This window comes from Dermacentor albipictus, chromosome 9 (assembly GCF_038994185.2).
Source record: "Dermacentor albipictus isolate Rhodes 1998 colony chromosome 9, USDA_Dalb.pri_finalv2, whole genome shotgun sequence".
In the NCBI taxonomy this organism is placed as follows: domain Eukaryota; kingdom Metazoa; phylum Arthropoda; class Arachnida; order Ixodida; family Ixodidae; genus Dermacentor; species Dermacentor albipictus.
This window is the reverse complement of record NC_091829.1, coordinates 5,077,257-5,105,004: the sequence shown is the minus strand read 5'-3', so window position 1 is coordinate 5,105,004 and position 27,748 is coordinate 5,077,257. Positions and strand designations below refer to the sequence as shown.

The 27,748-nt window shown below is 42.4% G+C and overlaps 1 protein-coding gene and 1 long non-coding RNA gene across 20 annotated transcripts in view; one reads left to right on the top strand and one right to left on the bottom strand.

Moving 5' to 3' along the window:
* The window catches only part of LOC135913281 (uncharacterized), a 49,930-nt gene extending 27,127 nt beyond the window's left edge, over window positions 1–22,803 (top strand). For 13 of the 17 annotated variants that reach the window (XR_011508292.1, XR_011508294.1, XR_011508300.1 and 10 more), the window contains 3 exons: window positions 5,816–6,142; window positions 12,772–12,834; window positions 21,917–22,803. Coding sequence is in view for 7 of the 17 variants with exons in the window: in XM_070524883.1 (XP_070380984.1) it covers window positions 5,816–6,142; window positions 12,772–12,804 (360 nt within the window). In the remaining 10 variants the exon portion in view is untranslated. Of the gene's footprint in view, window positions 1–5,815; window positions 6,143–12,771; window positions 13,125–14,593; window positions 14,754–21,916 lie in introns of those variants that run through there. The other 4 variants (XR_011508291.1, XM_070524885.1, XM_070524884.1 and 1 more) reach the window with 4 other exon arrangements.
* The window catches only part of LOC139049455 (uncharacterized), a 37,454-nt gene continuing 24,521 nt past the window's right edge, over window positions 14,816–27,748 (bottom strand). Inside the window, exons 3-4 of one of the 3 annotated variants that reach the window (XR_011508315.1) lie at window positions 15,590–20,895; window positions 14,816–15,227 (exon numbers count right to left, since the gene is read on the bottom strand). This is a non-coding gene — a long non-coding RNA (uncharacterized lncRNA). Of the gene's footprint in view, window positions 20,896–27,748 lie in introns of all 3 variants that reach the window. The other 2 variants (XR_011508316.1, XR_011508314.1) reach the window with 2 other exon arrangements.

Below are 27,748 nucleotides of genomic sequence, written 5' to 3'. Positions count from 1 at the left end.
AAAAAAACGAAGAACTGGAGATTTCTGTGGACAGAAAACTGTCAAATCAAGGCCCGGAAAACAACTGAAAGCCGCGTCTTTCGCATCGCAACCGAATCCGACCTTTCAGTAATAACCTAACTCTAATCCACCTTTGCGCCACGCCTGTCCCGTAGGCAAGTCTCACAATTTCGACCTATCTCACAGTTAACCAGTTAAACAATCTTCTTTCAAATCATCAGCGATCTGTCTTGCACTTGAATGCGCGCAGTCTGCGCAAGCACTTCGATGAATTCTCCGATCTCGTTTCTTCATTCACCTTCCCATTTTCAATCATCGGAGTATCTGAAACTTGGTTGAGCGACCATGATAAACACCTTTTCTGTTTTTCAAGTTTTGTTCCTGAATACTCCAATCGTCCGTTCAGCAACCATGGCGGCGCAGCGCTGTACATCTATTCAGATATTACTTACAACCGAAGAAACGATCTTACACTTAATGTAACTAATTGCGAAGACGTTTGGATTGAACTTAAAAATGACTTCCTCAACATAGACAACAAAGACCTAATAATTGGTTGCATATATCGTTCACCCTCGTCATCAGTAATAGACTTCTGTACTGCTCTCCATAAAGTCATGGGACTGCTAGCAGATGAAAACAAAAATGTAATAATTATAGGTGACATCAACATTAACCTCGCTGATAGTACGTCTACTAGTGCTTTACATTATTCTGATTGTTTTAACAGCTTTGGTTATGAATGTTTAATTAAGATACCGACACGATGTGCTAACCACCCCATAGGTACATTAATTGACCATGCATTATCAAATTTGGCATATCCACCAGACGCAGGTGTTATGATGACCGACATAACTGATCACTATCCTATATTTCTAAATTTTCACTACACTCATGGCTCCGAAAAAATCACGTACACGAAGTTTATATTAGACAAGCAATCATTCCTTGACGCCGCGTCGAACCTTGACTGGTCCCCCATCTTTTCTACAAATGATCCACAAAAAGCATTTGCACTGTTTATCTCTATGCTTAAGTCATGTGTTGATCGTCATTCCGTTCTAGTTAAATGCAAGAAGAAGTACGCGTCCCCTCAAAATCCATGGATAACAGATAAGCTCTTAGCTTTAATGCGCAAAAAGGATAATCTTTATAAGAAAACCAAACGACAACCATTTAACACGAATTTAGCAATCCGGTACAAAAAGTTTTCTAACCAGCTTTCTGCCACATTGAAAAAAGCTAAAAAAACATGGTACGAAAGGAAAATTTTGGAATGCGATAAAAACGTAAAAAAGAAATGGGAAATTGTTAACTCCTTCTTAAACAGGGCAAATAATCGCGAAGCTATAACAGAAATTGCATATCAGGGTATGGTATACAAGACCGCCAAAGAAATAGCTGATGCGTTTGCTGATTTCTTCTTTAGCAGCGAGCTACAGCCACCTGCGCATGACAATCCCGTGCCCCAGCGCCTGCCACATTCTTTCTTTTTATTTCCAACTACATCTCAGGAAGTTCTAAACATTATAAACAACATGAAAATAACCGGCGCCGGCATCGATAAATTACATCCTTCTCATATAAAATTAATTGCACCCCTAATAAGTGATGTCCTTGCAGACATAATCAACGTCATGTTTAAATCGGGCAGTTTCCCACAAGAGCTAAAACAAGGCAAGATCACCCCAATTTTTAAGAAAGGTGACCGCTCTTTAATTTCCAATTATCGCCCCATCTGTGTATTACCATTCTTTAGTAAGGTAATCGAAAAGCTAATAGAAAAACGTTTAACTAATTACCTTACAAAATTTAACATTCTCTCACCATTCCAGTACGGCTTTCGCTCGGGTTACTCGACCGAACTGGCTCTCATTGCTCTAACCGATCAACTAAAACTAGCTATTGATGATGGGAATTATGCAGCGTCAGTGTTTGTAGATTTAAGCAAAGCGTTTGAGAAAATAAATCACCGCATCTTATTTCGTAAGCTTGAATCATTGGGAATCACCGGCCCAGCGCTCTTGTTACTACAAGATTACCTAACAGACAGAATGCAAGTAGTAACCATTTCAGCCGTTCATTCTAAAACCATGTTCACTAATATTGGTGTGCCCCAGGGTTCCATATTGGGTCCGCTTTTGTTTTTATTATACGTGAATGATCTGCCTAACTGCCTGTCCTTTTCGAAATGTATACTTTATGCAGATGATACTACTATTATTAATTCCAATAAATGTATTACAACCTTAGTATCTAACCTTAATAGCGACTTACACAGCCTGATGAAGTGGTGCCAAACTAACCAGCTACAGATAAACCCGTCTAAAACAAAATTTGTTGTATTCACTTCCTACCAACGAACACTTCACTCCATTCCTCCTATCTTATTAGGCGGAAGTCCTATCCCTGCAAGTTTTTCATGCAATTATCTTGGCATAGAAGTAGACAAACATCTTAAATTTACTGAACACATAACCAAACTAAAACAGAAGATTGCCTACGGGATTAGGGTACTTCTAAAAGCACGAAACATATTTGACCATCAAATATTACTATCATTATACTTCTCATTTATTCATTCCCACATCATTTACTGCGTTACTTGCTGGGGAAACACTTACGTAACCCATTTAAACTCATTGCAAATTCTACAGAATCAGGCTATTAGGATAATTACGTTTAGCCCATATAATAACAACGCCTCATATCTTTTACGAACTAATCACATTCTTACAGTCACACAACTCGTTAAATATAATCTAGGTAGCTTTTTGTTCCGCCAAATCAATTACACACGACGCGATAGCTTGTTACCACAGTCTTCTCTATTAAATACTAATATCACCAGGTTTGCTATAAATAGGAACTTCATTTTACCTAAAATCCATACTAATTATGGCAAACAGAGCGTCCATTTTTCATCTATCGCATTTTGGAACACACTACCAATTTACATAAAAACACTTAAAATTCACGAATTCAAGAAACAACTAAAAGATTACATTATGTCCAATACTGATGCCTAGTCCATACTCATAACATTTCTTTCAGGGTCCCTTCATTTCATTTTTATTGCCGTACCGTTAGGTTTCTGTTCTTGCATCACATATACATTCGAGTTAACAAATTCTACTGTGTTCGTCACAGTACTTCATCAGTTGTCAACGAGATTGTGTTACAGAGCTTTTTTTCATGACATTTATGCATATGTAATTCTCCAATCATGGTATTCATACCAAAACCTGTAATTTTTTACCAATGTGTTGAAAACTGCTGTACTTTTGTTTTATTACGTTTACTTTGTAAAGGAGGTCCCATTGCAGTCTTTGACTCCGGGACCTCCTCCTGAATATTAGCAACTTGTAATCATTCTAATGATCTCAATAAAAACCGATTCTGATTCTGATACTGCACTAAATCAAGTATCTTGAAATTGGGAGACATACTAGGGATGCTTCTGCAGCAGACATGATTGGCCAGAGAGGTTAACAATGTACAGCTGCTTGCAGTGACCAAATGCACAGCACCATCAGTTTTGTGCCATGCTATAGTTCTATCAAAACCGCCTAAATTCTTGCAGCTTTTTAGGAAAGGATTAGTGGCACATAACAGTGTGCCTATTTTTCCTGTTTTTTGAATGTATATTTTGCTCCCACGTAGCTGATGTGACTCAAAGGTTTATAGTCCTGAAAGCTTGTTTGCTTTGTTATGAATATTACCAAAAACTTACGTGTACAAGCTTACCCCTGCCCACACTAACGCAGACCCAGTGAGTTTATTTAGTATGGAAAGCTAAAACAATGTAGTGGCTGCACTATTGTTATGAATCTGTTGTAATGATAGATGTTGCTGATTTTATGGAGTGCTTGTTTTCATCACTCAGGATATCACCCAAAATGCTAGGAGGCAAAAAAAAAAAAAGATGTATATATTGTTCACAAGATATGGTTGAGTAGAGACTGGGTGGTGGCAACCGATTGAGGGAACGAGCTCGCCTGCGGATCTTGCGACAAGAGGTTCAAGTAGATTTTATCGCATTAAAGTGCAACAAGTGACTAGAAAAAAAAAAGCCTGGGCATGTCATCAAAAGATACCGTTGGGAACAAAAGTCTATGGATCTACACACACCATGAAATACCCAAATTTCTTTTCTTACTTCCCATGTTGGCATACACTGGTCCACAGTAAAGTTGCAAAATGGGGCGGGCCCTCCATTTCATTCCTACTTGACAAAGTTGAGATTTCTTAATTCCACTCTTTTTAACTCCCCAGAATGCCAAGAGTTGTACTATTTCTCCAACTTTAAATGAAATTCTTACTATAGTTGTTTACTAGTTGTGCCTTTGAACAAAAAACTTATTTTTGAAGTTCTAACAACATTGCAGATAATGTTATGCTTCTTTAACGAGAACATATTTGCTTTGTGACCTTTCATTTTTGCAGTGCGTTGCGAGCTGTATAATCTCTCATATCTACTCTTCTTGACAGTACATGCATGTTACCTGCGCAAGTGTAATTTATGAATAAATAATGTGATTGCAGAATATATTCAGTAATGTTAATCTATAATGGCATCAATTGGGCAGATGTAGTTGGAATGGAACTGGCACAGTCCTGTAGTGCTAAACCTTCACTAGTATAAGACTGCAAAAACAGGTATCTTTGCCAATTACTCTAAATTAGACTAGGCCAAATTTTTTTACATTTATAAGTTTTTACTGAATACTGGCTCTTTCAGTATCTACCTATAGGTCACTATCTCTGCCGTGGTACTTACCAACAAAATGGTATTCTACTTATTGTGAAATTCTGAAGTCCTGGAGACTGTTCCAATGAGGAGCTTTAATTGCACTTAAACACTAACCTTTAGTTGCCAAGAATGATTCTATTTAGCAAGAGCATGCTTGGACTATGACACAAGGATGGAGGCCAAAAAAGTTACTGCCCTTCCACTGCTGGGAAGCGGGGTGCAAGCGAAGCTTGGGATCTGAGGCTCTTTGTAACGCCTCACGGCGAGGGCGGCACGTCAACGTCGACCCCATCTAGAATGAGTTCCCGGTGGCATCAATCAAACACTGCCTGTTCTTTGGCCAAACGCACAACACGTGGCCTGCTCCCACTGCCATTCCTTCAATGCAGCCTGCTCTTTGGCAGAACAGACCAAACGCGGCCTCCCCATCTGACTGCTGGGCCTGAACTGGTGTGGGAAACTGCGGGTGTCGGGCGAGCAAACACGCGAACACACCCTTTCCCTCCTCCGGAAGAAGGGGATGCCCGTGATTGGCTCATGCCTTGCGCTGCTTCTACTTACCCATCTTAAAGGCAGCGTTTGATGAACTGACAGTGGCTGAATCTGTTAGCGTGGTGGTCTCGCGATCCGGAGGTCGGTGGTTCGAATCCGCAGCCTGATAAGCAATTTCTATTTTTGCGCAGCTTGGGTTTTTTCGCACGGTAACACCGACACCAGTGAGGCAATACAAGCTTCTGTTAAAAAGGTCGAAAATGGTTGCATCTTATGCCCGTTCCTGTTGATGTGGACATTCAGTGTTATTTTTCACTGTCAGAAGTATCCTTGAAGAAGGGGGGGGGGGTCAACAAAGTATCAGCACTAAAGAAGCAACGTCGACGTACATGGTAGTTGAAATAAATCGATGATTAAATGTTGATTATGCTGTCATGTACGACGCACAAATTGTTAGATGGATCTGGCGAGCTTCAAGCTCACGTGTCAGCACTCTCATTGGCCTGTTGAGCATGTTGAGCCGACGCTGCTACGACAATGGGACGCTCACCGCTTCTGTTGTAACAGTTCCTCCTGCTCGGGCTGACCTGCCGGCCTCCCGTCATTCTGGAACTTGGCTCCGTGGGTGTGTCACGTACCTTGGACGCGCATGCGTGGTCCCCTTGGCCGAGCCCTGTCAACAATGGTATCGTCGATCTACCGCAGAACGAGGGAGCGCCTACGTGGCATGCGGCACCAGCTTTGGCGGATGACGGAATCATCACCTGGCAACGCGGGCAATGCACCAGCATGAACATCGGATCCGGCGCGCAATATAAAAGCCCGCCACAACTGCTCTCTGCTGGGCACGACGCCGCTACGACAATGGGACGCTCCCCGCTTCTGTTGTTACAGGTTAGTTACCTGGACAATACCAGTGGCTATAAGTGCAATAATCGCTGTCTAATAGCGGTGTCGTGCCCGATTGAGCTCTATGACAGTGTCAAACGCGCACTCTGCTGCTTTGTGCGACTTGTTGCGGTTGATGCTGTCTGGGGATGTCGAACTTAATCCTGGACCTGAAGATTCTGTTTTAGACATTGTACGCAGGATAGCAGCAGGCCAAACTGCAATTTTGGTGGAGCTTAAGGGGATAAAAGAGAAGCAGGACGCCACAGACGTTGAGGTGAAATGCCTTAAGGACAGAGTCGCCACTCTCAAGTCCACCCTTAGCCTACGTGAAACCTTTGGGACAGACATACCTGACGGCATCCAGTCATTTTCACACCAGTTAAAAACCATAGCTTCAAGGTGCGAGGACGCCGAAAACAGACTACGTAGATCAAATTTACTGTTTTTTGGCATCAGCGATGAGTCCGGTGAAGATTGGACGACTTCAGAGCAAAACGTCGTCAAACTCTGCGCTGAAAGGCTGGGGCTTACTTTATCAAGCGACCAGTTTGAACGAGTGCACAGAATTGGTCGATTCGCTCATGACAAATGCAGGCCAATAATCGCTAAGCTGGTCACATTTAAAGACAAACAGAATATTTTGGCTTCTGCAAGGAAGCTAAAAGGCTCCCGCTGATCTGTCCGCGAGGATTTCGCGCCAAGCACTCGCTTAGCAAGAAAAAAGCTGTTAGAATATGCAAGAGCACAGGACAAACCCTGCAAACTTTCACTTGACAAGATGCGCATTAACAACAAGGAATACATGTACGATGTTGATAGAGACACCGTTGTATTATGTAACAGATAGCTAAAGAAATCTACGGGGGCGCAGGTCCCTAAACTTCCCTCTTCTACTGAATCATCTCGTTTGCTCACAATATCGTAAACTAACATACGCAGCATACTAAATAAGCGCGATATATTTTGTTCCTTTATAGAAGATAGCAAACCCGACGTTCTAGCTCTAACAGAAACATGGCTACACCACGATGTTTCAGATAGTGAAAGTTTTATAGAAAGTGACATATTCAGCATTTATCGGCATGACCACAATGATAAAAAGGGCGGTGGTGTCTTACTTGCAATATATAAAAGGATTTCTTCTTATGAAGTTGACACCTCATCATCACTTGAGATTATCTGGGCTACCTGTCAAACCATTTGTGGAAACATATTAGTTGGTGTCTGTTACCGCCCACCTGAAGTGTCCCTTCCATTTGTTGATAAACTACGCGAAAGCATTGTCACTGCCATGCAGAAATGTTCAACTACCGTATTTACTCGCATAATGATCGCACTCGCGTAATGATCGCACCCCTAAAATTTGTCGTCAAAATTTGATTTTTTTTATTTCCCGCGTAATGATCGCACCCCGAACTTGCCGCAGCGATATGTCGTGTGCTAAGTCTAGCGAATAATGATCGCGCTTACCACCTGTCGAATGCTACGCGAACGACTCTTCAAGACAAGCCAAGCGGCCTGCACGCACTAAACATTCTTAAGTAGATGCCTCATTTCATTACTTCCATGACAAAATGAGGTACAACCAAACTTGCCTTTATTATGGGTTGGCTTTATAATGGCTGATGTCAACAAAAACAATAAAGGCGCATTTCGATTCTTTTCATCTGCTTTTGCACTCGTGAGCACGCAACAAATCGCGCGCGGCAATGATAGTAGCCACGTTTACTCTGATACGTTAAAAGTGTACCCTATTCATACGCCGACGCTTGTAACACAGCTAAGATATTCGCCCACCATTAGCGGAAAGTAGTGAAGACAGATGCCGCAGTTTCCGCAGCATGCCCGTCATGTGTTTCTGTCACTGGCAGCTAAGCGCGCCCACCTATTTCTGTCCCCTCAAAGTGGACATGGCTACGTTATTGCCACAAACTTGCCGATATTAACGATATTATTCATCACTAATACGGAAGAAACTGTTTCAATGCACGTAATGTACTCACGAGAAGAAAAAAAAAAATCGCGTTCGGCTCGCTCCGCTAGCCGCCATTTCTGTTTTGGTGTCCCGCACCCGCAATCTTGCATCCCGCAGCAAACGCGGACGAAAAAAAAAATTTTTTTTTTCCCGGGAAATTTAACTTGCGTAATGATCGCACCCCTGAATTTGCTTCAATTTTTCTGACAAAAAAAGTGCGATCATTATGCGAGTAAATACGGTAGTTATGTTTATCTGCTTGGCGATTTCAATTTTCCCCAAATCAATTGGCCATGCTTGTCATCGTCGTGCAAGCACGCAACCGATTTCATTGAATTAACCTTGGACTTAAATCTTTCTCAGGTAATCAATCAACCCACCCGTGACAATAACCTCTTAGATTTGGCACTAACTACCGCACCTGAAACCGTGTGTCCTGTGTTAATTTCTGACGGTTTCAGTGACCATAAGCTGCTTCAGCTGACGCTCCGAATTCCCATGTTATTCACTGGGTTTCAACATAAAAAAATTCGGGATTACAACAAAGCTAACCACATTTTCATCAACAGTGACTCATTCTTTCCGTCTTTTTCCCAACGTTCCGTTAACGAAAACTGGATACTTTACAAAGACAAATATATTCCGTACGTTTCGGCAGCGAACGACAAATCTAAACCATGGTTCAATAAAAAACTTCGAACACTACGTAATAAAAAAAAAAACGTCTGTACCGCAATGCTATAAATCGGGAGAGTCCTCATGGAGCAAGTACAAAAATTTCCTTAGTGAGTACACTTTAGCCTTACGCACTTCTAAAGACAAGTACTTCGCTCACGACTTACCTTCTCTCCTGAAGACTAATCCGCAAAAATTTTGGCAACCGTTAATACCCGGTCACACTTCTGATATTTCTCTGCTAGACGACAAACAACCACCTCTTTCAGACGGGGAATGTTCATCACTATTTAATGCATATTTTTCTTTTGTTTTTACAAGGGAAGACCATTCCGATATTCCAGTGGTTCCGGATTACGATTACCCATTTATGGCACCCATAAATATCTCAACTGAAGGCATTGTTAGCCTCATTAACGGACTTAAAACCACATCTGCTTGTGGTATTGACAATATTAACACTAAGCTATTAAAAAACACAGTATCTACTTCAAGTGTCATCCTATATCATATCTTTAAGCAGTCCTTGTTGTCTGGTGTCTTGCCCGTTGAGTGGAAGATTGCGAAGGTTTCCCCATTTTTAAAACTGGAGATAGACATAGGCCTGAAAACTATCGCCCAATATCGCTAACATCTGTGTCATGCAAACTATTTGAACACATAATCGCCTCGCACATTTACGCGCACCTAGAAAAAAATAACTTTTTCTTTCAGAAACAGCATGGCTTCAGGAAAGGTCTATCTTGTGAAACACAGTTACTAGAATTTACCACCGATCTACATAGCAGTATGAACAACAGTCAACAAATAGACGCCATTTTCCTGGACTTTTCAAAAGCATTTGATCGCGTTGCCCATTGCTGGCTCATTTCTAAAATATCTCATCTAGGTATCGACTCACTAACCCTTTCTTGGCTTAGAAACTTTTTCTCCTTCTCCTGTCACTGAGGTCACGTCTGGTGTACCACAGGGGAGTGTGTTAGGGCCTCTGCTTTTCCTAATATTTATTAACGACCTACCTTCAAACATTTCCTCCGGCATACGACTGTTCGCCGACGATTGCGTTGTTTACCGACAAATTAATTCTATTAACGATCATACTGCCTTGCAGCATGACCTTCACATTATTACCGACTGGTGTAATATATGGAAAATGTCTCTTAACCCTTACAAATGTAATAATATATCGTTCTCACGCAAGCGCACTAGCTCCATATTCACATACACCATAAATAACACGAACCTGTCACGTACCACTACTTACAAATACCTTGTGTAAACCTCACTAGTAACCTTTCTTGGTCTCCGCATATCACTACAATTTGCGCAACTGCATCTAAAACCCTTGGCTTTCTGAGGCGCAACTTGCAAAATTCATCTGCTGACATGCGTAAATTAGCATACCTGACATTTGTACGCCGGCAATTAGAATTTGCATCAGCTGTATGGTCACCACACCAAGAATATTCAATAACCATGCTGGAACGCATCCAGAACAGAGCTGCCCGACATATAACTCGGAATTTTGATCGAAAGTCAAGTATAACGCAGATCAAGCTCAATATTTCTTTACAGCCCCTAGACATCCGCCGGAAGATTGCTTTGCTCTGTCTATTTCACAAATATGTTCATTCCGATAAGCCATGCATATTACCCCTCGAAACCCCCGTCCCTACGTCCTCAAGATTACATAATCATTTTAGCTTCTAGCGCATTTTCGGTAAAACCACTGCTTTCAATTTATCTGCTGTACCTCGTGGCATATCCCACTGGAATGGTCTTCCCGATGATATCGTCACGATAACTGATCGTAAAATATTTCGTGAACGCCTGTGCGTGCTTTTTACATAATCTCCTTCCTTTTATATATCTGCTATGCTTGATCATGCTGTGCTTTGTTTTGTTTTTAGTTCAGCCACTGTACAGTTGTCTTAGGTTTATTTTTGAGTTGTTTCCATTGTACTTAACAGTTCTTTGTTACATTGCCCCCCTTACTCAATACCCGACAGGGCCTGTAAGGTGTTTTCTAAATAAATAAATAAATAAATAAATAAAAAAATGTGCAGCGTCCGTAAGATTAGCATTTCCTCTCTTCATGGTGGATCTACACGACGGACGGCGCATCACGTGACTACGCGTCACGAATTTGTGCCGTCCGCGCGTCATCCGCGACCCCCACGGACAACAAATGCCGTGCTATTTTTCGCATCCGGATTTTGGGAGTCAAATGCTGCGGATTTAGCCTAGCATGCTCTACAGTCTGGCAACAAGCGCGGCTTTGGGATCTTTCTGAAACAGCTTCATCGCTGCTGACACCATTCGTGTCTGTTCGCGAGCGTGCGATTCGCACAAGAGCGACTGAAATGAACCTGAGTGGATGAGGTAACTTTGTTCTTACATCTCGTGGAGCAGTTCGCCGCGTTGTGGGACATGGCTCTCACCGATTACGCGGACACGAGAGCGTAACAAGACCTCTTTCGATGAAACAAGCACTCGTCATCATCCAATTCGGACAAAACGACAGCCATTGCGGCCAACCGTTGTTTCCTTTCGATTGCCATTTTCATTCAGAGTGAAAAACACGTATGACAAAGTCTTTGTTACACCGATGGCGCCATCTAGAGTGAGTAGAAACAAGCAATCATAATAACTTACGTCCACTGAGATCCGCCCGGGCCGCCACAACATCGTCGAGGCCATGTTCAGCCATACAGCCACTCTAAGCCTACACGCAGAGAATCTGAGTATCTCTTTCGGAAACGGTGCCCACTCATCACGAATAGATTGCTGTCGAAGCTTCTGGGCACAAATATAAACCAAATACAAGCCTCAGTTTGAAAATTACGGGTCACACAGTGGACGACGACGACTTGACAGGTTCGAGGCGGACGGCAGTCGCTTCGGGTGGTGTCGCCATGTTTATTTTTCCGGCGCGGTCGTCTGCTCAGTCCGTCCGTCGTCTGGATGGGCTTCGCAGCAAGACGGGCGGCGGATTAAGCGTCCGTGGCACAGATTTGCACCGAGCCGTCCGGCGTGTGGACACACCATCAGCGTTGACTGCTGCATTGTGGCGTGGTGGAGCACTGCCATTACGAATCCCCTCACAAACTATGAGCTACCAAGCTGCACTAAGACCAGTGCACCAGTTTCAAGGATTACAGCACGCATGCATGCGCACTCAGATGTGCATACATACAAATTGTTGATTACGTCTCTCATTGTACTGTTACACTAAGGTACGTTTTAATACTGGATAAAATTGCTGCTTACTTTGCACATCACATAGCATTAATTATAAAAAATTCAGCATGTGCATATTATAGCCGGCTATAAAAAAAAGTTACGGGGCTCCTTCCAACACATCATGCTATGTTTCGCAAGCTGTTCCAACAATTAAATAGATGATTACACAATGGTGGCCGCTTTTCATAAGTTAGCTTCGCTGGAATACATCCGTGTTAGTGGCAAAGCATACGAATTTGGTTTCGTGTCTTGGTGAACTGTGCAAGCTATTTCCGGCCCAAATTTCTTTTTAAAGAGTTGCACGCATTCACCATCATCATCATCCTACCTTAAAGTTCAATGCAGAACGAAGGAGCCTCCCTGCAATTATCATTGTCTTGCACTAGCTGATGCGAACTTGTGCTTTCAAATTTCATCATCTCACCTAGTTTTCTGTCATCCTTGGCGAAACTTCCCTTCCCTTGGCGCCCATTCTGCAACTCTAATGGTCCTCTGGTTATCTACCCTATTCATTACATGGCCTGCCCAGCTTCATTTTTTCCTCTTAATGTCTACTAGAATATCGACCATCCCTATTTGCTCTCTGATTCACACCGCATTTATCATTGCATTGCTCTTTGTACGGTCCTTAACGTGTTCTCGAGATTCTTCGTTAACCTCCAGGCTTATGTGCCATACTGCATGCTTAGAAGAACAATGTATCCAAGTTGACATTTTCAAATTCCCCGATTTTTTTCAGGTTTTCACCAAGTTTCACGTCAAGATGGGCTGACACCATGTCACCTGATGCTGTCACTCTCTGGTAAGCATGTTAAAAAAATAAAAACAATGCAGTTTGAACAGTAAGGAGTAGTGTTTATTTTATTCAAAATAGAAAACTGAAACAAGGGGTTTGTAAAATGCACAGCTACTAAAATATCTTCCAAAGAAACTCGGTGCCCTTTAATCTGTGAAGGCTGACCAGCGGAGCTGCGTATGTGGGCCCCTTAATGGTGAACTGCACTTCTGCCGCGGGTCAGCCTGGTATTGCACTACCTATGGGATTGGCCCATGTGTGGGGAGTGCTTAAAGCCTGCTTCATCTCCGCTGCAGGTTGGACTGGCATTTCATGACCTTCGGGATTAGCCCACATATGGGGAGTGCTTAATGCTTGCTTTACTTCTGCCTCGGGTTGGCATGGTATTGCACTTTCTTCGGGATCGGCCCATCGTATGAAAAATTGTTGGTCTATGCGCGGATGCGATCTGCCAGATCTTAGCAATAGACAGCTTCACTGTAAAAAAAAAGTGGTCTAGCTCACAGCAAATAGTCAAACATTTTAAAATGCGAATAAAAAGAGATGCATACAAAAGCAAATAGAGCTATTTGTATCAACTGATAGCAAGCTCATTGGTATTATGCCCGAACTTTGTCACATATCAGATTCTCCAAGCAACTGGAAAGTCAACCTCAACTGTCCTGAGATACTCTCAGACTGCGCATAATGCTTCAGTGTTGCATTTCACTGCTTTAAGAGGTTTATTTTGGTGTGGATGTGGGTAACCTGCATCTTAGTGTAAGCCAACACTTCGCTTTTTGAGCTCAAGCTCCTTCAAAGAGGCGGCGGCACAGTTCCTTTCCCAGTCATTCCTCAATGCAATGGTCCTTCCTATTCTTATCCTCGTTCCGCTGTGTGTTCGCCCCATGGACCATTTGAAGCATCCTTTTGGTCAGTTGTACAGTCCGATTTTTCAGAGTCCCTAAGGGCCGCTACAATGTCCAAAAAAAATGAATGCATGTCTTTTACTGCCATTAAGGGCCCAAATCGCCACAGGCACGTCCAAAAAAGCTCTGAAGGTCTGCCAGTACACTGATTAAGAGTGTCTCAAGAGTGTCTTGCTTCACTCTTGAGCAGCACTTACTGACTGCACAGTAATAACAAGCTCCACCAAATGGCTAGATTACTTCTGTACTACTCCAAGTGTTCCAAAAAAACTTTTGGAACACGAAGTAGAAAAATAAATTCTGCTCCTAAACTGCTCCAGAATGACAACTTTGTGCTTGAAATCCTAAACTGTCTTGACCACCACCACTGAGGGGTTGATCTTCAACATCACTTACGTACGTAAGATAAAATCTTAAGAAACACTTACTGGTTGTCTAAACATTTTGAAATGGTTTCACAGGTTCTAATTTAACACTTCTTATATGCACTTTTTAAAACATAACAGTGAATAACGATTTTGGTATTAATTTCGGTAACATATTTCAGTATTCTGCAGTTGATTTGGAGGATTATGCGTCATCACTGGTCTGCAATTATGGAAGTTTAGAGATAAAAAAGTGGGGGCAAGAATGCCGACGTTTTACACATTGTCGTTGTACAGAACGAAACCTATGCAACTTGCCATAAAACTTGTTTATATAGTATTTGAAATTACCCATTTGAAATGTAAACAGCTGGGGTTTCATAGTTCTAGGTTCTTATGTTTTCGACTAGCACCTCCCTTTAAATGGCAGTAAAAGGCATGCATTAATTTTTTTTTGGACTGCCTGATTTTCTAAATGTTTTGTTTTTGCAGTCCTCAGGGAACCACCCCTTGCCGCCAAGAAAAAGCACCTTTGACTGTAGCAGTAATCAGTGATTCGCCTAATTGGCAAACAGTTCAGTATGCCAAACAGCCTCGAGACAGCTGTACCTCTGACAGAAGGCACTAATACACAGTGCAATGCACTGTTTCTGCACCCTAGACTGTGGGATTCTCATCCCGTACTCTTGGGTCAAAGGAACGACAATACAGTAGTGCAAACAATCACAAAGGCATTTATTGCACCTTTCATTGATCAATGCCTGCTAGCCAAGTTGCTATCCACAAAACATGCCAATGGGCGCGCGACAAATCGCGGAAGTCCGACTCACCGTGACCGGATGGCGAGCGAATATGTTCGCCCCTTGCTGGATCCCAACGCCTGGTTGTTCGCGTGTACGGTCACGCGAACGGTCATATAAGGCCTCACGAGACGGTCTTGCAGAAGCATGGATCGGCGCACGCCTGGCACGTCCGCGCTGCTTGCCGTCCCGAACCAAAGAGGAAGCGTGTTCTCCCTTGCGCCCCCAAGTAACCCTGCCGTGAGGCGGCGTTGGCAGCGCAACACTCGCGCCATCTCTCGCATGGCCTGGGGCCCGCGGCGAAGCCGCAATGCAGGAGACGGAAGCTATACAGGAAAAACAACATATCAGGGGACGTGCGACAGTCGCGCATCCCCACAAGACAAATGTGATAAGAGCTATATTATGTGACCTATCAACTGCGTGGTGCCAATACAGACAGGATATGCAGGGCATGTAGCGATGTGGACAGTAGCAATGGAATGATATCACCAGTGTACAGAGCGATGAATTCATTCTTTCTCTGTTACTGATAATCGAGAACTGCATCAATTAAAAAATGTGAGAAAAATTAAGAGAAAAATCATGTGTGAAGGAATACTACTCATCATATCTATTGCAATTATTCTCAGACAGCATTCCCTCTTTTTTGCTTTTATTATTAGTGCATTTATATAGTACTGCTCACCTGCTGTTCCATGTGTTCCATCGACACATACACGATCAGTTCCAAGCCTCTTGAAAAGCTCCTGTTGTGGTGTGGTCATGATGACTAGCATAAAATATGTCATCCAAAAGGTCCTCATTTTTTCTCTAAAAGAATGTCACTTTTTGGTGTTTAAAGAAGAGCAATGGGTTCTCCTTTTCACTATGCATCCTCTCAACCCAGAGTTGCACGCTCACATAGTCATTATCATGCAGCCGCTCGGTCTTTGAGACTCTGGCATCCCTCATTATGTTGCGGAGACCCTGCTTGCTTAACAGGTTGATGCGGTGCAATGTCTCATCCACGTTGGACCGCACATTATCCAGTACTGCATCAATGGACACGCCTTCTCGCAGCTTGTCTTGAGAGAGTAGAGAAAAAGTGTATATTAGTTGAAGCATAAATAACTATTACCGAGCACGCAAGGAAGTGAAATGGGCACTGATGAACATTTTTTAATATCATTATTTAGAATTCCTTTAATTGAATAATGAGTTACATTGACTTACAAAAACCTTTTGCAATGGTGGGTGTTAAATAGTTCAAGCTGTCGCAATTTTTGTTCTTTTTAGGCCAGCTCTTTGCAAGGACATGGTGCTATGCAGCCTTCAGCTGCTGAAGAGGCAAAATTACATTTCTGAATTACACTACACGGTTACATTACATTTGAAGAGGCAAGATTACATATTTAAGTGTTTCAATGTTTGGTGTCATTGATAAACCGTCATAGGGATTATCTGCACCAGTGTTATCAGGTACGTAAGTGAAGAAATTTATTGTGTGTACCAAGTTTACAGCTAGGCTGCCAATTTCATCCTTCACTGTTGGTAACCTTGTTCGCACAAAAGACATTACTGAAGCATTGTGAAAGCATTGCACTGGACTGGACATGTGAAGATTGTGGTTCATATCCTACCCAGGGCAAAAATGTCTTCCACTTTTATTTCCTTTACTAAATATTGCCATTATTTACAATTTCTATCCTTCAGTTAGGACTTCATTTTCCAATTGCATTCCATAGCAGAAGTTATTGCCACTTCCATAGTGGCATGCCACCATAGAAGGGCAAAACAGAGTCGGCAATCGAAAACGTGCAGCATTTCTAGATTAACTTAAATATAAACATCACTGTTACTGCCTGCATTGATGGACATAATTTTATTAATGTCAATATAAAAACTGTCAGCAATTATTTATATAGTTGATTTATCAGTAATTCATCCATATTTACGGAGCAGACACACCTGTGAATGTATGCTTTGAAGGCTATGCAGTCATGTGGGTTCTTGAGTTAAAGGTATTATTTCAGTCAAGTAGAGTACTGACTGGACACTTGAAGCTGTTTTACGAGTTCACGTCTAATACTCAGGGTGTCTACCAAGTTGACATTTCGAAATTCCCCAAGTTTTCCAGGTTTTCCCTGAGTGATGCAGAACTGTTTTATATCAACACGGGCTGAAACCATATCGCCTGATGCTGTCACTCTCTAGTAAGCACATGAAAAAAGAAAGCAACTTAATCCAATTTGAATACTAAGGAGCAGTGTTTATGTTATTCAAAAAGAGAATAGACGGCAGGGGTTAGTAAAATGCACAGCAAATAAAGTGTCTTCGAAAACAATTGCAAATAAGGTCAGACATTATCAAATACGAATAAAAAGGAGATGCATACAAAGGCAAATATTTTCTAATATGAGCTATTTCTATCAACTGATAGCAACCTCAGTGGCATGAGGCCTGAACTCTGTCACAATTGAGATTCTCTCTCAACAGCTCGTATGTCAACCTCAATAGTCCTGACATACTCTCAGCCCACGCACGACGCCAGAGTGTTGTGTTGCACTGCTTCAAAGAGTGTATTTTGGTTTGGATGAGGGACACCTGCATCTCGGCATCAGCCAAAACTTTACTTTTTGAGCTCAAGCTCTTTCAAAACGGCGGCAACAAGCTTCCTTTCTCATTTATTCCTCAATGCGTACGTCACTTCTGTTCTTGTCCGCCTTCCGCCACTCGTTCGCCCCAAGAACAATTTGAAGCATCTTGATCAGTTGCACAGTCCACGACCGATTTTTCGAGCTCCCTAGGGGCCGCGAAAACGTCCGAAAAATCGGCCAGTTGGAAAAAAATAAATGCGTGTCATTTACTGCCCTTAGGGGCTCAAACCGCCACAGGCACGTTCGAAAACGCTCTGAAGGCCTGTCGGTACACATATTAGGCATACCTGTGCTCGTACTGTGACAGGAAATGCCAGGTGCCCGCGTGCATAATTAAGATATACATACTGTATTCCGTGGCGCCCCTTCCCACGCTTGTTATGCTTCACTGCAATACTTTTCCGTAAGCTTTACCGAGTAACATTTCTGTACAGTGGCCGACTTTCACGAACCGGCATTATGCAACACACCGTGTTTTCCAAGTTTCTAAGCCAATCGCAAGGACCACAAAGGTGGAGTCCGTGCCATTGCTGACAGCAGCGAATTCTTTCAATAAAAAGTTCGGCACCCAATGGCAAGAAGCTTCGTAGCGAACGTCGAAGCAGCTAGGCCTAGCGTTGCCGCAGTGGTGGCAACGGGTGCCAGCGGATCTGCGTGCGAGTGCCGGTTCGAGGCGGCGAAGTAATGAAAACGGCAGCGGTGGTGCCTTTGATTAATGCCGTTTCGAACCTGCGGTCGCGGCAAAACGTCCGGAAAATCTAACGGCAAGGAGTTCTTGCGTCAGATTTCACACGTTCTGATACGTTGACATTATAGGGTACGAGGTGGCGCCGCGAAGCCGTCCAAATTATCAGGAATCTGGAAAGTCGCTCGTTGACTGTACACTGGCAACTCCTCCTGCCAACGACGAGTCATTACGATTCCTGTCTGCTACTCGAGCCAGCATATTACCGCGACTTTCGACCCTTTCAATAAAATTGCCGCTAATTTTCCCTGATAGAGGCCCAAATTCCCTGAGTTTTCCCTGACTTTTTCCAGACTACTCAAAATCCCTGAGAATTCCCAGTTTTCCCGGTTGGTAGGCACCCTGAATACCCCTGTCACACGGCAAATCTAATGTCATTTACAACGAATGACATTTGCTGATAATGCCATTTCTTTAGTGTCACACGGTAAAACATAAGAACATTTTCGTATATGACATTTACAAACAAATGAGTTCGCCAAATTCATTTGCTTTAGTTTGGAACTGAATGTGTATCCTCGACACCACAAGTTTACCAGTGTTTTGCAAACAGTACATGCTTCTTTGTTGTTTTAACAAAAAATCACTGTTATTCTATCCATTTTATTACCTAATTATTGCTTTAACGACGTTAAAGTCCATCACGTGCGTAAATACAGAAAACTACTCTCAGTCCAGTGACCAGACAGCCGTCTTTAGCTTTCGCTGCAGCAGTTGTGTTGGTTCTCACCGGAGCATCGGCCGCGGCCACTTCAATTGACTTGGCATAAAAGCGTGCGCGTGTTTACCTGTGGCACGCACCAAGAATGAGGATATTAGAAGCTCGCATGTACATCAGAACGGCGATGACATGCAACTGCCCTTCTCTTACCACTTTAGCAGATGTAGCGGACGCAAGTATCGTTCTCTTCGCCCTGTTGCTTGCCTTAGCTCGACTCGACTTCGTTGGCAATGTCGACAAGTTCGTGATCGAACGCTACGGTTTGAAAGCAACGATCACGTATTCTAGTGGAATTTAGCACATTGGAAAATAATTATTGGACAAAAGTGAGTTTGAGGCGTGTCTTTTTTTTTTTTACTATCGTCATTGTCATCATTTTCAAATGACAGTTTTCGCCTTGTGGCAGCGTGCTGCAATAATGACATTAATCGCAAGAAATGTCATTTGTTGGAAATGACATTAGATTTGCCGTGTGACAGGGGTATAAGCCTAATTATCGTGATCGTTCCAATCATGTTTCATTCACATAGCTGATTCATGAGCATTCAAAATATTTAGGTACCATATTTTCCAAACCATAGGTGCCACTATTCTTTTCATTTTCGTCCAAGCGTATTATACAACAGTGTAACTTATATATGCAAGACCAACATGAGACACTCTTTTTCTCCAGCAATGTACTTGCAGTTTATTTTACCTGCTAGAATGTGCGGCTCATGAAATTTTTTTTTTACTGAAGTTTAGTGCCCTGAAATAGGTAAGTACGACATATTAGGATAAGTGTATAAACATGCACAATCGCATTTCACGATGCTGACCCAAGTTAAGATAGATGCATCTTATACAATGAGTTATATACACATAATTTTTCTTTGAAGGTTGTGAAAAGAGGGGGAAAGGGGGTGACTTGTACAACAGTTCAAATTATAGTCCAGAAAGTATGGCACATGGTTTGTGAGCCCTACATATAGTAGAGTAAAATACAACTTGAGCTGATGAAAGTTTCACATGGAAAGCACATCTGTTGTGGATGACCTACAGTAGTGGTGAGAGGTCGCAGTTTCATCGATGTCTGTAATACTTGCACATCAGTTTCGGCAAAATGGCAGACATAATTATGTACAATGCACCTTAAGTAATCCCAAGTGGAAATTATTCCAGCTTACTGCTATTTTGAGACACTGAATCCCACTAGGATCATAAGTCATACCAATCCAGTTAACTGCAAGCCTGAAAAATAAAGCAGAAAGAGAAAAAGCCACAGTCTGCTGCGTGGCCTACAGTGCACCAGGAGGGACTACACCTTCCTGCTTGGTACATGAAATGATGCAAACAAGTATAACTAAAGTTGTTGCCTGCAATAAGAATAGCCATATAGGTCAAATATAGGCCACTGGCTGTGCCAAGGTAGTTGTTACCACTGTGAAATTGGAGAACGGTTCCCTTTTTTCTCTCTCTCTCTGAACTCTTCAGGCATTGATACAATGTAGCAAAATGATAAACATGTTTATGATGTCATTAACTATAATGCCCTGCAGTCAGTAAAGGTGGCCTCGAATGATGTGGAAATCATGAATTTCAAGCGCACTAACATGTGCTCCAAGTTCACTGCATGGTCTGGCATGAGTATTGCCTTGTATTTGGGGTGTTGAAAACTCAACAACCACTCTTTATGTATTATAAAGCAGAGCAAAAGTGGTTTCTTACCAGCAATAGCAGCTCATTCCGACTTGGACAGAAAAACACGACCCAGTTCAAAGTCGTGGCCTCTGTGCTTGAATTGGAAAACCACATATATACCTGTGTTGTCTTCGGTCACAGCCATTGCCGCAAAACATCTTTTTCCACACTTAACACTTGAAGGCCGCTTCAGCTTTTGTTTACTGTAGCTGTGGAAAAAGATAACCGGGTGGTTTATTCTAACTTAAGCACTGGACTTCCAACACATGCTTAATGGTGGTTCTACTACACCATTTACACCATTTAGCTACTATTCAACTTGCCTGAAACCTGGCTACGTGAACTGCGCAAAGGTGCGGTATTTTCACACTTTCAGGGCAACGCAGCGTTTTCAGCAGGGGTATGAGAAGAAGACTTAAATATAGGAAACAAATAGTGAACGTGCAAGTAATTCAGTTTGAGATGGATCATCTACTAGACTTTTCAAATATTGAGTAATATTTGCAGTAATGCAATGGATTGCCTGAAGTCAATGCATTGCATGCAGCATTTCAAGGGCACTTGGTTTGTCTCTAAACAAGAACACAAAACAAATCTGCGTTTTTACATGCCAATACCACGATCTGATTATCAGGCATGCCTCTCTCAGTAAAAGTCTCGTCCTGGCTGTCAACGCCAATCGAAGGAATTACTATATGCAATGCTAACAGGGTACGGTGACAAAATCAGCATTCATGGCAAGCACAAGGCATGCGCTAAGACCCATTGACCACTGGAAGGCACACAGTTTGCATTGCATACATGTATTCTTGCATGTGGTTCAGAACTGTATGGCAATTTTCACTCAGCTGCTTTCATTAGCCCACAAAAGTTTTATTTAACTATTTACAAAGGCTTTCTACCTACTCAAATAAAAGTACTTGCAACATACTGGCATGGTACCAATTGGCTGGTTCTGGGTGTTAAAATTTTCTTAAATGTGTAAGCATCTCTATGCTTACCAAACGTCCATCACGCAAGATAAAAATGTGGGCCGATCCCAGAGATAGTGCAATACTGGGCCAACCCACGGCGGAGGTGAACAGCCTTCAAGCACTAAACAAAGTGAAAAGTGCACACAATATAGATAGAGCATGCAGCAGCGAGTGGCTTTACCTTTGTTCTGCCTGTCGCTACCACGAGATCGCTCGCAAATCTCTCAGCACACACCGCACCCTGCCCCTTTCGCAGATCGCTTTCAAGATATGGGCCCGCTCTTCAAGGCAAAGCGACGAGAACACGGCGTTCAAGATATGGTCCACGCAACGCATAGTGGTTTGACGTAGATGGATAAGGCACTAAAGAGCAGTATCAGCTTATAATGATCAGAACGTCATCAGCACACCTGGCGCTGCCGTCTGCAGCAGTCCGTGTTGCTGCGACGCTCCTGTTTATACCGGTCATATTAACTTCCATAACACTTTTTTTTTTGTTCAAGTACTCTAAAGAGCCCAGGAGGCATAGGGGTGGGGGATGTTACGATTGGCTAGCGGGGATAGTGACCTTCTGGCTTCGCTGCAATGAATCGCTTCGTGAAGCCAACAATATGCCCCCTTCGAATAGCCCTTCGGAGCCAGTAAGGCTAGACACGTTTGGCGGACAGGATTGTTAGCTGGTTCGCTGTCACCTTCAGGGACCAATTGGAGCAAGAAAACTCCTGGAAATGTTTGTTCTATGGCGTTCTCCCATGTACTCTGGTAAAAGTCACAGTCATGACAGATTCAGCAGCTAACTGCAGAGTCAGCTCAGGAACCAAGACGTGCCAGCTTGAGTCAAACGTGACAACACCTGTCTATGAGGCCCCACTCATTTTGGTGTGTTCAGTAAAACAAAAGTGCAAGAGAGTGTGTGAACCTTCGCCCTCAAAGGCGGGTACTTCGACGACTTTGGACGCTTTGGTTGGATGAAGGTTGGATGGCAGCTTTTCCTGGCCTAGGGATCTAGTAAGGACAGAGAGTGTTTAAGCAGACATTTTCGGCTGTTCAGTGTGCATCTCAGTCATGCTAGACTGATCAGATGTAATGTTCTCCACTCTTCATGTAGATATTGTAAATAAATCCCCTACTCCTCATTCTTAACGAGAACAAGTTCCTCCCTTCAACAACATCCTTAGCATGAATGAGTCGAACAATGGTATGGGCCAGGTACCCTTTTCATGGCAGACACCAACTCTTACAGGGATTACAATGAAAGGAGCAAAAAATACCAAAAGTACACAACTAAACAAGAAATATGAATTGGAACAACATGAATTAGTGCAAAAAAATGACTTATTACAGGGTATATACAATGTGTGAAAAAAACATAGTGATGACAAGGGTCAAGGTTCCTAAAATACTTATCACAATGAGCTGTTTCACATTACAAAACAATGGAAAAAAATTTAAGTATAGATTACTAAACAGGAAAGCAAAATTGCATATTAAATAAGAACATCAAGAAATGCAACTGGAACAGAACAGCAAGGTAAGAGGTAGTTCAGATTTCTAGGAACAACTTCAAATTATGTACAAATGAGTCGTGTCAGATAGCGAGGAGGAGAGGTGAGTGGAAAAACGGATTAGTGTGGGCGAAGATGGGTGCGATTTTAAGCTGGTGATCAAGCCGTCAAGACACACGTCACAAGCTAGTCTGATATTTAGAGTAACGTGGCATAACCGGTTGGAGTAAATGAAAGAAGGACAATAGTGTCAGAAGCCTGCGTATATTGAGAGGAGCTAAATTAATTTGATATTTGATTTCCGTAACTCCAGATGTATGCGAGTAGTTTCTTGTGATGAAGCGAGCAACCTTATTTTGCAAAAGACTAGAGTTTGTGCTCGAGGTAGGCCTCGACACAAACTAGAGTCAGCGTCAATTAAGTAATTAATTAAGACACAAACTAGAGTCAGAGTCAATTAAGTAAGCGAGAAATTTTGTCTTGGAGTTAGCCGAGTGCAAATAGTGCCTTATGAAGCCAAGAGATGTGGTTGCTTTAGAAGAGTTTGCCGTTTTTACACTCTGCTAAGCAGCTGAGCGGAGCGGATGCGCGAATGCACATGCGCCCTCCGCTTAGCTGCAAGCGGGCTGGCAGAGTCAGAAACACGGTCCGCTTACAAGCTGCCTGAACAGAAGGTTGCTGCCATTTTTTCCTAGCAAGGTGGTCGATGCACACACCCACTCTGGCTTGTGCATCGAGGCACCTTGCCTGCCTTGCTCTTTACAAGATAGATTTGCACAGATGAAGACTTATGTCTGCTAGAAGGTGCGCATGCTGACCCATTTGAAAACCTCGCAGCGCGGGAGTATGTGATGCACGCTGTGCAGCATGTTAGCATCAGAAAGGATCAGATTGTATGCAAAATGCAAGCTCGCTGGCTATCACGTGGCATTCCCCAAGATGGGGCTTTATTTTCCACTGGATAAAATGGACCGGTAACACATTACAAGTTCATGTTTAGATGCTTTATGGACAAATAAGCTATATGTATTCGTTTTACTTATAAAAGTTTTACTTATAGGTGCTTTTATTTTGTTTCATTACCCTGAATTCGGCCAGAAGGCACTGCAAATACGAAAGGAACATCAAGCGGAAAGCCAGAGAAGCCGAGATAATCTCGTGGGTGGCGGCAATGTAAAATAAACCTGTTACGAGTAACTACTGAAGAGGAAATAACGATATCAGGAAAGAAACAATCTATTATAACTCAAAGGGAAGTTTATTACTTTCTGAAATGAGCTCAGGATGCCTTAGAACACGCACTTATACAGCAAGATATAAGAAGGAAGAAGCATGTGCTTGCTGCGGTAAAGCTAGGGAAACAATAGAGCATGCTTTACTAGAATGTGAAATATCTCCCCAACAGTAGATTTAGGCACCACTCGCCTATACACCATTAATAAAATATATCCAGAGAGGGAGATTAAGATGGACTGCAATGATTGTAATGGCATCATTGGAATCAGACATATGCTGGCGGGGTGTCCTGCGACTCTCCCCAACCTCGTTGAAGAATGGACACAGTGGGAGAGAAGGATACAAAGCGCATTGTTTCAGGACCAACTAAGGGCAGTCCAGGGGGCCCATGATGTCGCTGAAAGGCTTGGCCTGACAGTGCCAACGTGGGAGCGGCCCGCCTTGGCTTGAGAAGTCAAGCCTCTGGACCTCATTACAATAAAAGTTTTCACACACACACACACCATTGGCCTGCTTGAAGCCCTTGGGTTCAGCAAGAGCAGGGGGAAAGTAAAAATGTATGCAGTAAAGATTGGTAAGCAGCGAATGGAAGATTGGTGGACAAAAAGTAGGGAAACGACAAACAACAGAGGCTTGCAAAGACAAAGTTCAGAAAGTTTGGTTATGGGAAGTCATCGTGGGTTTTTTTTTCTTTGTTAACATACGTCGAACATTAGGCAATACAAGAGCTTCATGGCGCAACCCACACCTCTTTCCAAAGGGGACACTCGTAGCACCTATCCATCCATCCCTCTGCTCCGATAGGCTAGACATACAACTAAAACGTACAATCACCCACCACTCCACCATGTGGCTAAGCGGGGCAACTTGGAGCGGGGAGAACTGTAAAGACACTAAACTAAAACATTCTAGTGAAAATCACATCTACGCAAATGTTCCATGACAGATTGAATGACAAATGAACACCCAGATATTGTGAATACCAAGGCTACGGGCATGTTTTATAATTTTGTAATTACATAACACGGGTTTAGCTGTAGTCCTGAATCTGATAGCTTTTGTAATATTAATGTTGATTTCCGCTTGCTTACTGCCCCACTTGCAGAGATTGTCTAGGTAAGATAGAAGGTAGCAGGTATCCTCAGGGTTACTAGATCACGCAATCATCAGCAAATAGTCTATGATCATAAACGCCTACCATTACTAATATCGTTACTATAATCTAAAAACAAAATAGGCCTGAGCATGGAACCTTGCGGTACTCCAGATTTGACATGATTTAATGGAGACAAATGGTCATTGATGAAAACTGATTGCTACCGGTTAGTTAAAAAGTTGGTAGTCCACCTAGTTATTCTCACATGTATGTTAAGATCTGTCAGTTTATGAATAAGCCACAATTGAGGAACCTTGCCAAAAGCCTTCGCAAAGTCTACAGATATTACATTGATTCGATAAAAAAGATAATCAATCGTGTAAAAGTCCATGCCGATTGATAAAGAAAAAGTTTTGTTCTGTAAGAAACTTCATTAGAGCAGATGAAATGATGAGTTTGCAGCACATGCTGGTAAAGAAATTGGTCTGTAATTTGATGGGTTAGACGAATCACCAGATTTAAATATGAGAATTATGCAAGCTGCTTTCCAATCATTTGGGACGCATCCCGTGTCAATACATTGCTGAAAAAGCTTGGCTAAAATGCGACATATTGCAGGTTTGGATATCTTCAGAAGTTTAGGGCAGATGCCATCACAACCAGGAGCAGAGTTAGTTGGAAGACAATCGATACAGGACTGTACTACTTCAGAAGCGATATTAATGTTGTGCATGCTTGAATGCAAAATAGGGGCCTGAAAGCTTCTAGGTACACCAGTCTCATCTGTGAAAACAGATGAAAAAAAACTTGAATTCAATAGCAACACGTGCCGGAGAAAGAATGTTACCATCCTTAGATAACGGTACCGTCAAGTTCGATAATTTGGGTTTCCTAAATTTTTGTGTCATTGCTAAGCATGTCTGAAATGTCATGGTTGAAAAATTTATCTTTGGCTGTTGTTGTTACGGTCCTGCATAAGTGTGCGTGCTCACGATAGGGCCTCCAATCTTCCACAGATGCTCATAGTTTAGCTCTGCAATATAAAGGTTTCGCATGCGTCACAAACCAAGTGCTTTCTGTGCAGGCTGTTATTTTGAATTTTGGAATATGCTTTGCTTTTAAGTGTGATCAGCCCATCATGAAGTACCCAGTTTGTGTTTATGTTGCAATGAGGGAATGACTGAAAAAAGTCGACAGAAAAGGTGGAAAAGTCACTAACAAGCCTGCTGACATACACGCGGGTGTAATCAAATATTACTTTCTTTCTATTTTCACGTTTTTTCAGGGCACCTATGAATTCACAATGCAAGATATTGTGGCCACTGATACCATCCAATACATTTTCAGTTACATTATTTGGTTCTGTGGCTAGTACTGAGGTCAGAGTGAATCACCATGAGTGGGAACAGAAACAATTTGATGCAATTTGAAAGTTGAGAGCATGTCAGGAAAACATAGGCATTGACGTTTTTCTTGTGCCATACAGGGGTCGGCATCAATGCCATTCAATATTGGGATAGTTGAAATCGCCGACAAGAAATATTGGTGATGTCGGGTACTTGTTCTGGACAAAACTTAGACATGTTTAGATGATCCGGAAAGTAGTGGGATGAATCAAGTGGACGATAGCAGACTCCAATGACAGAGGTAGAATGTGTGGGCAGACAGAGCGCAACCCTTAAAATTTTGAGGCAGGAATTAGTTTCAATAACGCAAGCTTCCAAACTAGATTTTACTGCAATTAACACACCGCCACCTCTCGATTCAGTTTTATGTTTTCTAAATAATGAAGGCTGACGAGACGAGGACGATCCAAAATATCGAATGACAACCAGGTTTCGGTGCCTAGAACATCTACTTAACAGGATTCAAGATAAGAACAGGAGGTGATCTTGCTTACGAAATACGCTGCGGAAGTTTGACACTAGAATTGACACGTATGCATCACAGCGTTCATTTTTACATCACTGGGTTTTTGCGAGGACATGACGTTTCGGGAGGGCACTTACTTCATTAGTGGTATGGTCAAAGACAAATCGTGTTGTCTAGTAGAAGCTTCTCAAACAGAAGTTTGAACCTTTCAGCGGGCTTTTGTTTGGAACGTCCGAAATCTCGGAGTTTCTTCCTAATGGACTGCATCCTCATTGAAAAATCCTTATCAATCCACACGAGATGATTCAAACCTTTTTTAGTTTAAATGCATTTTTCAGTATGTGTTTTTTTTTTAAGTTTAGGAATTTCACAATTATCA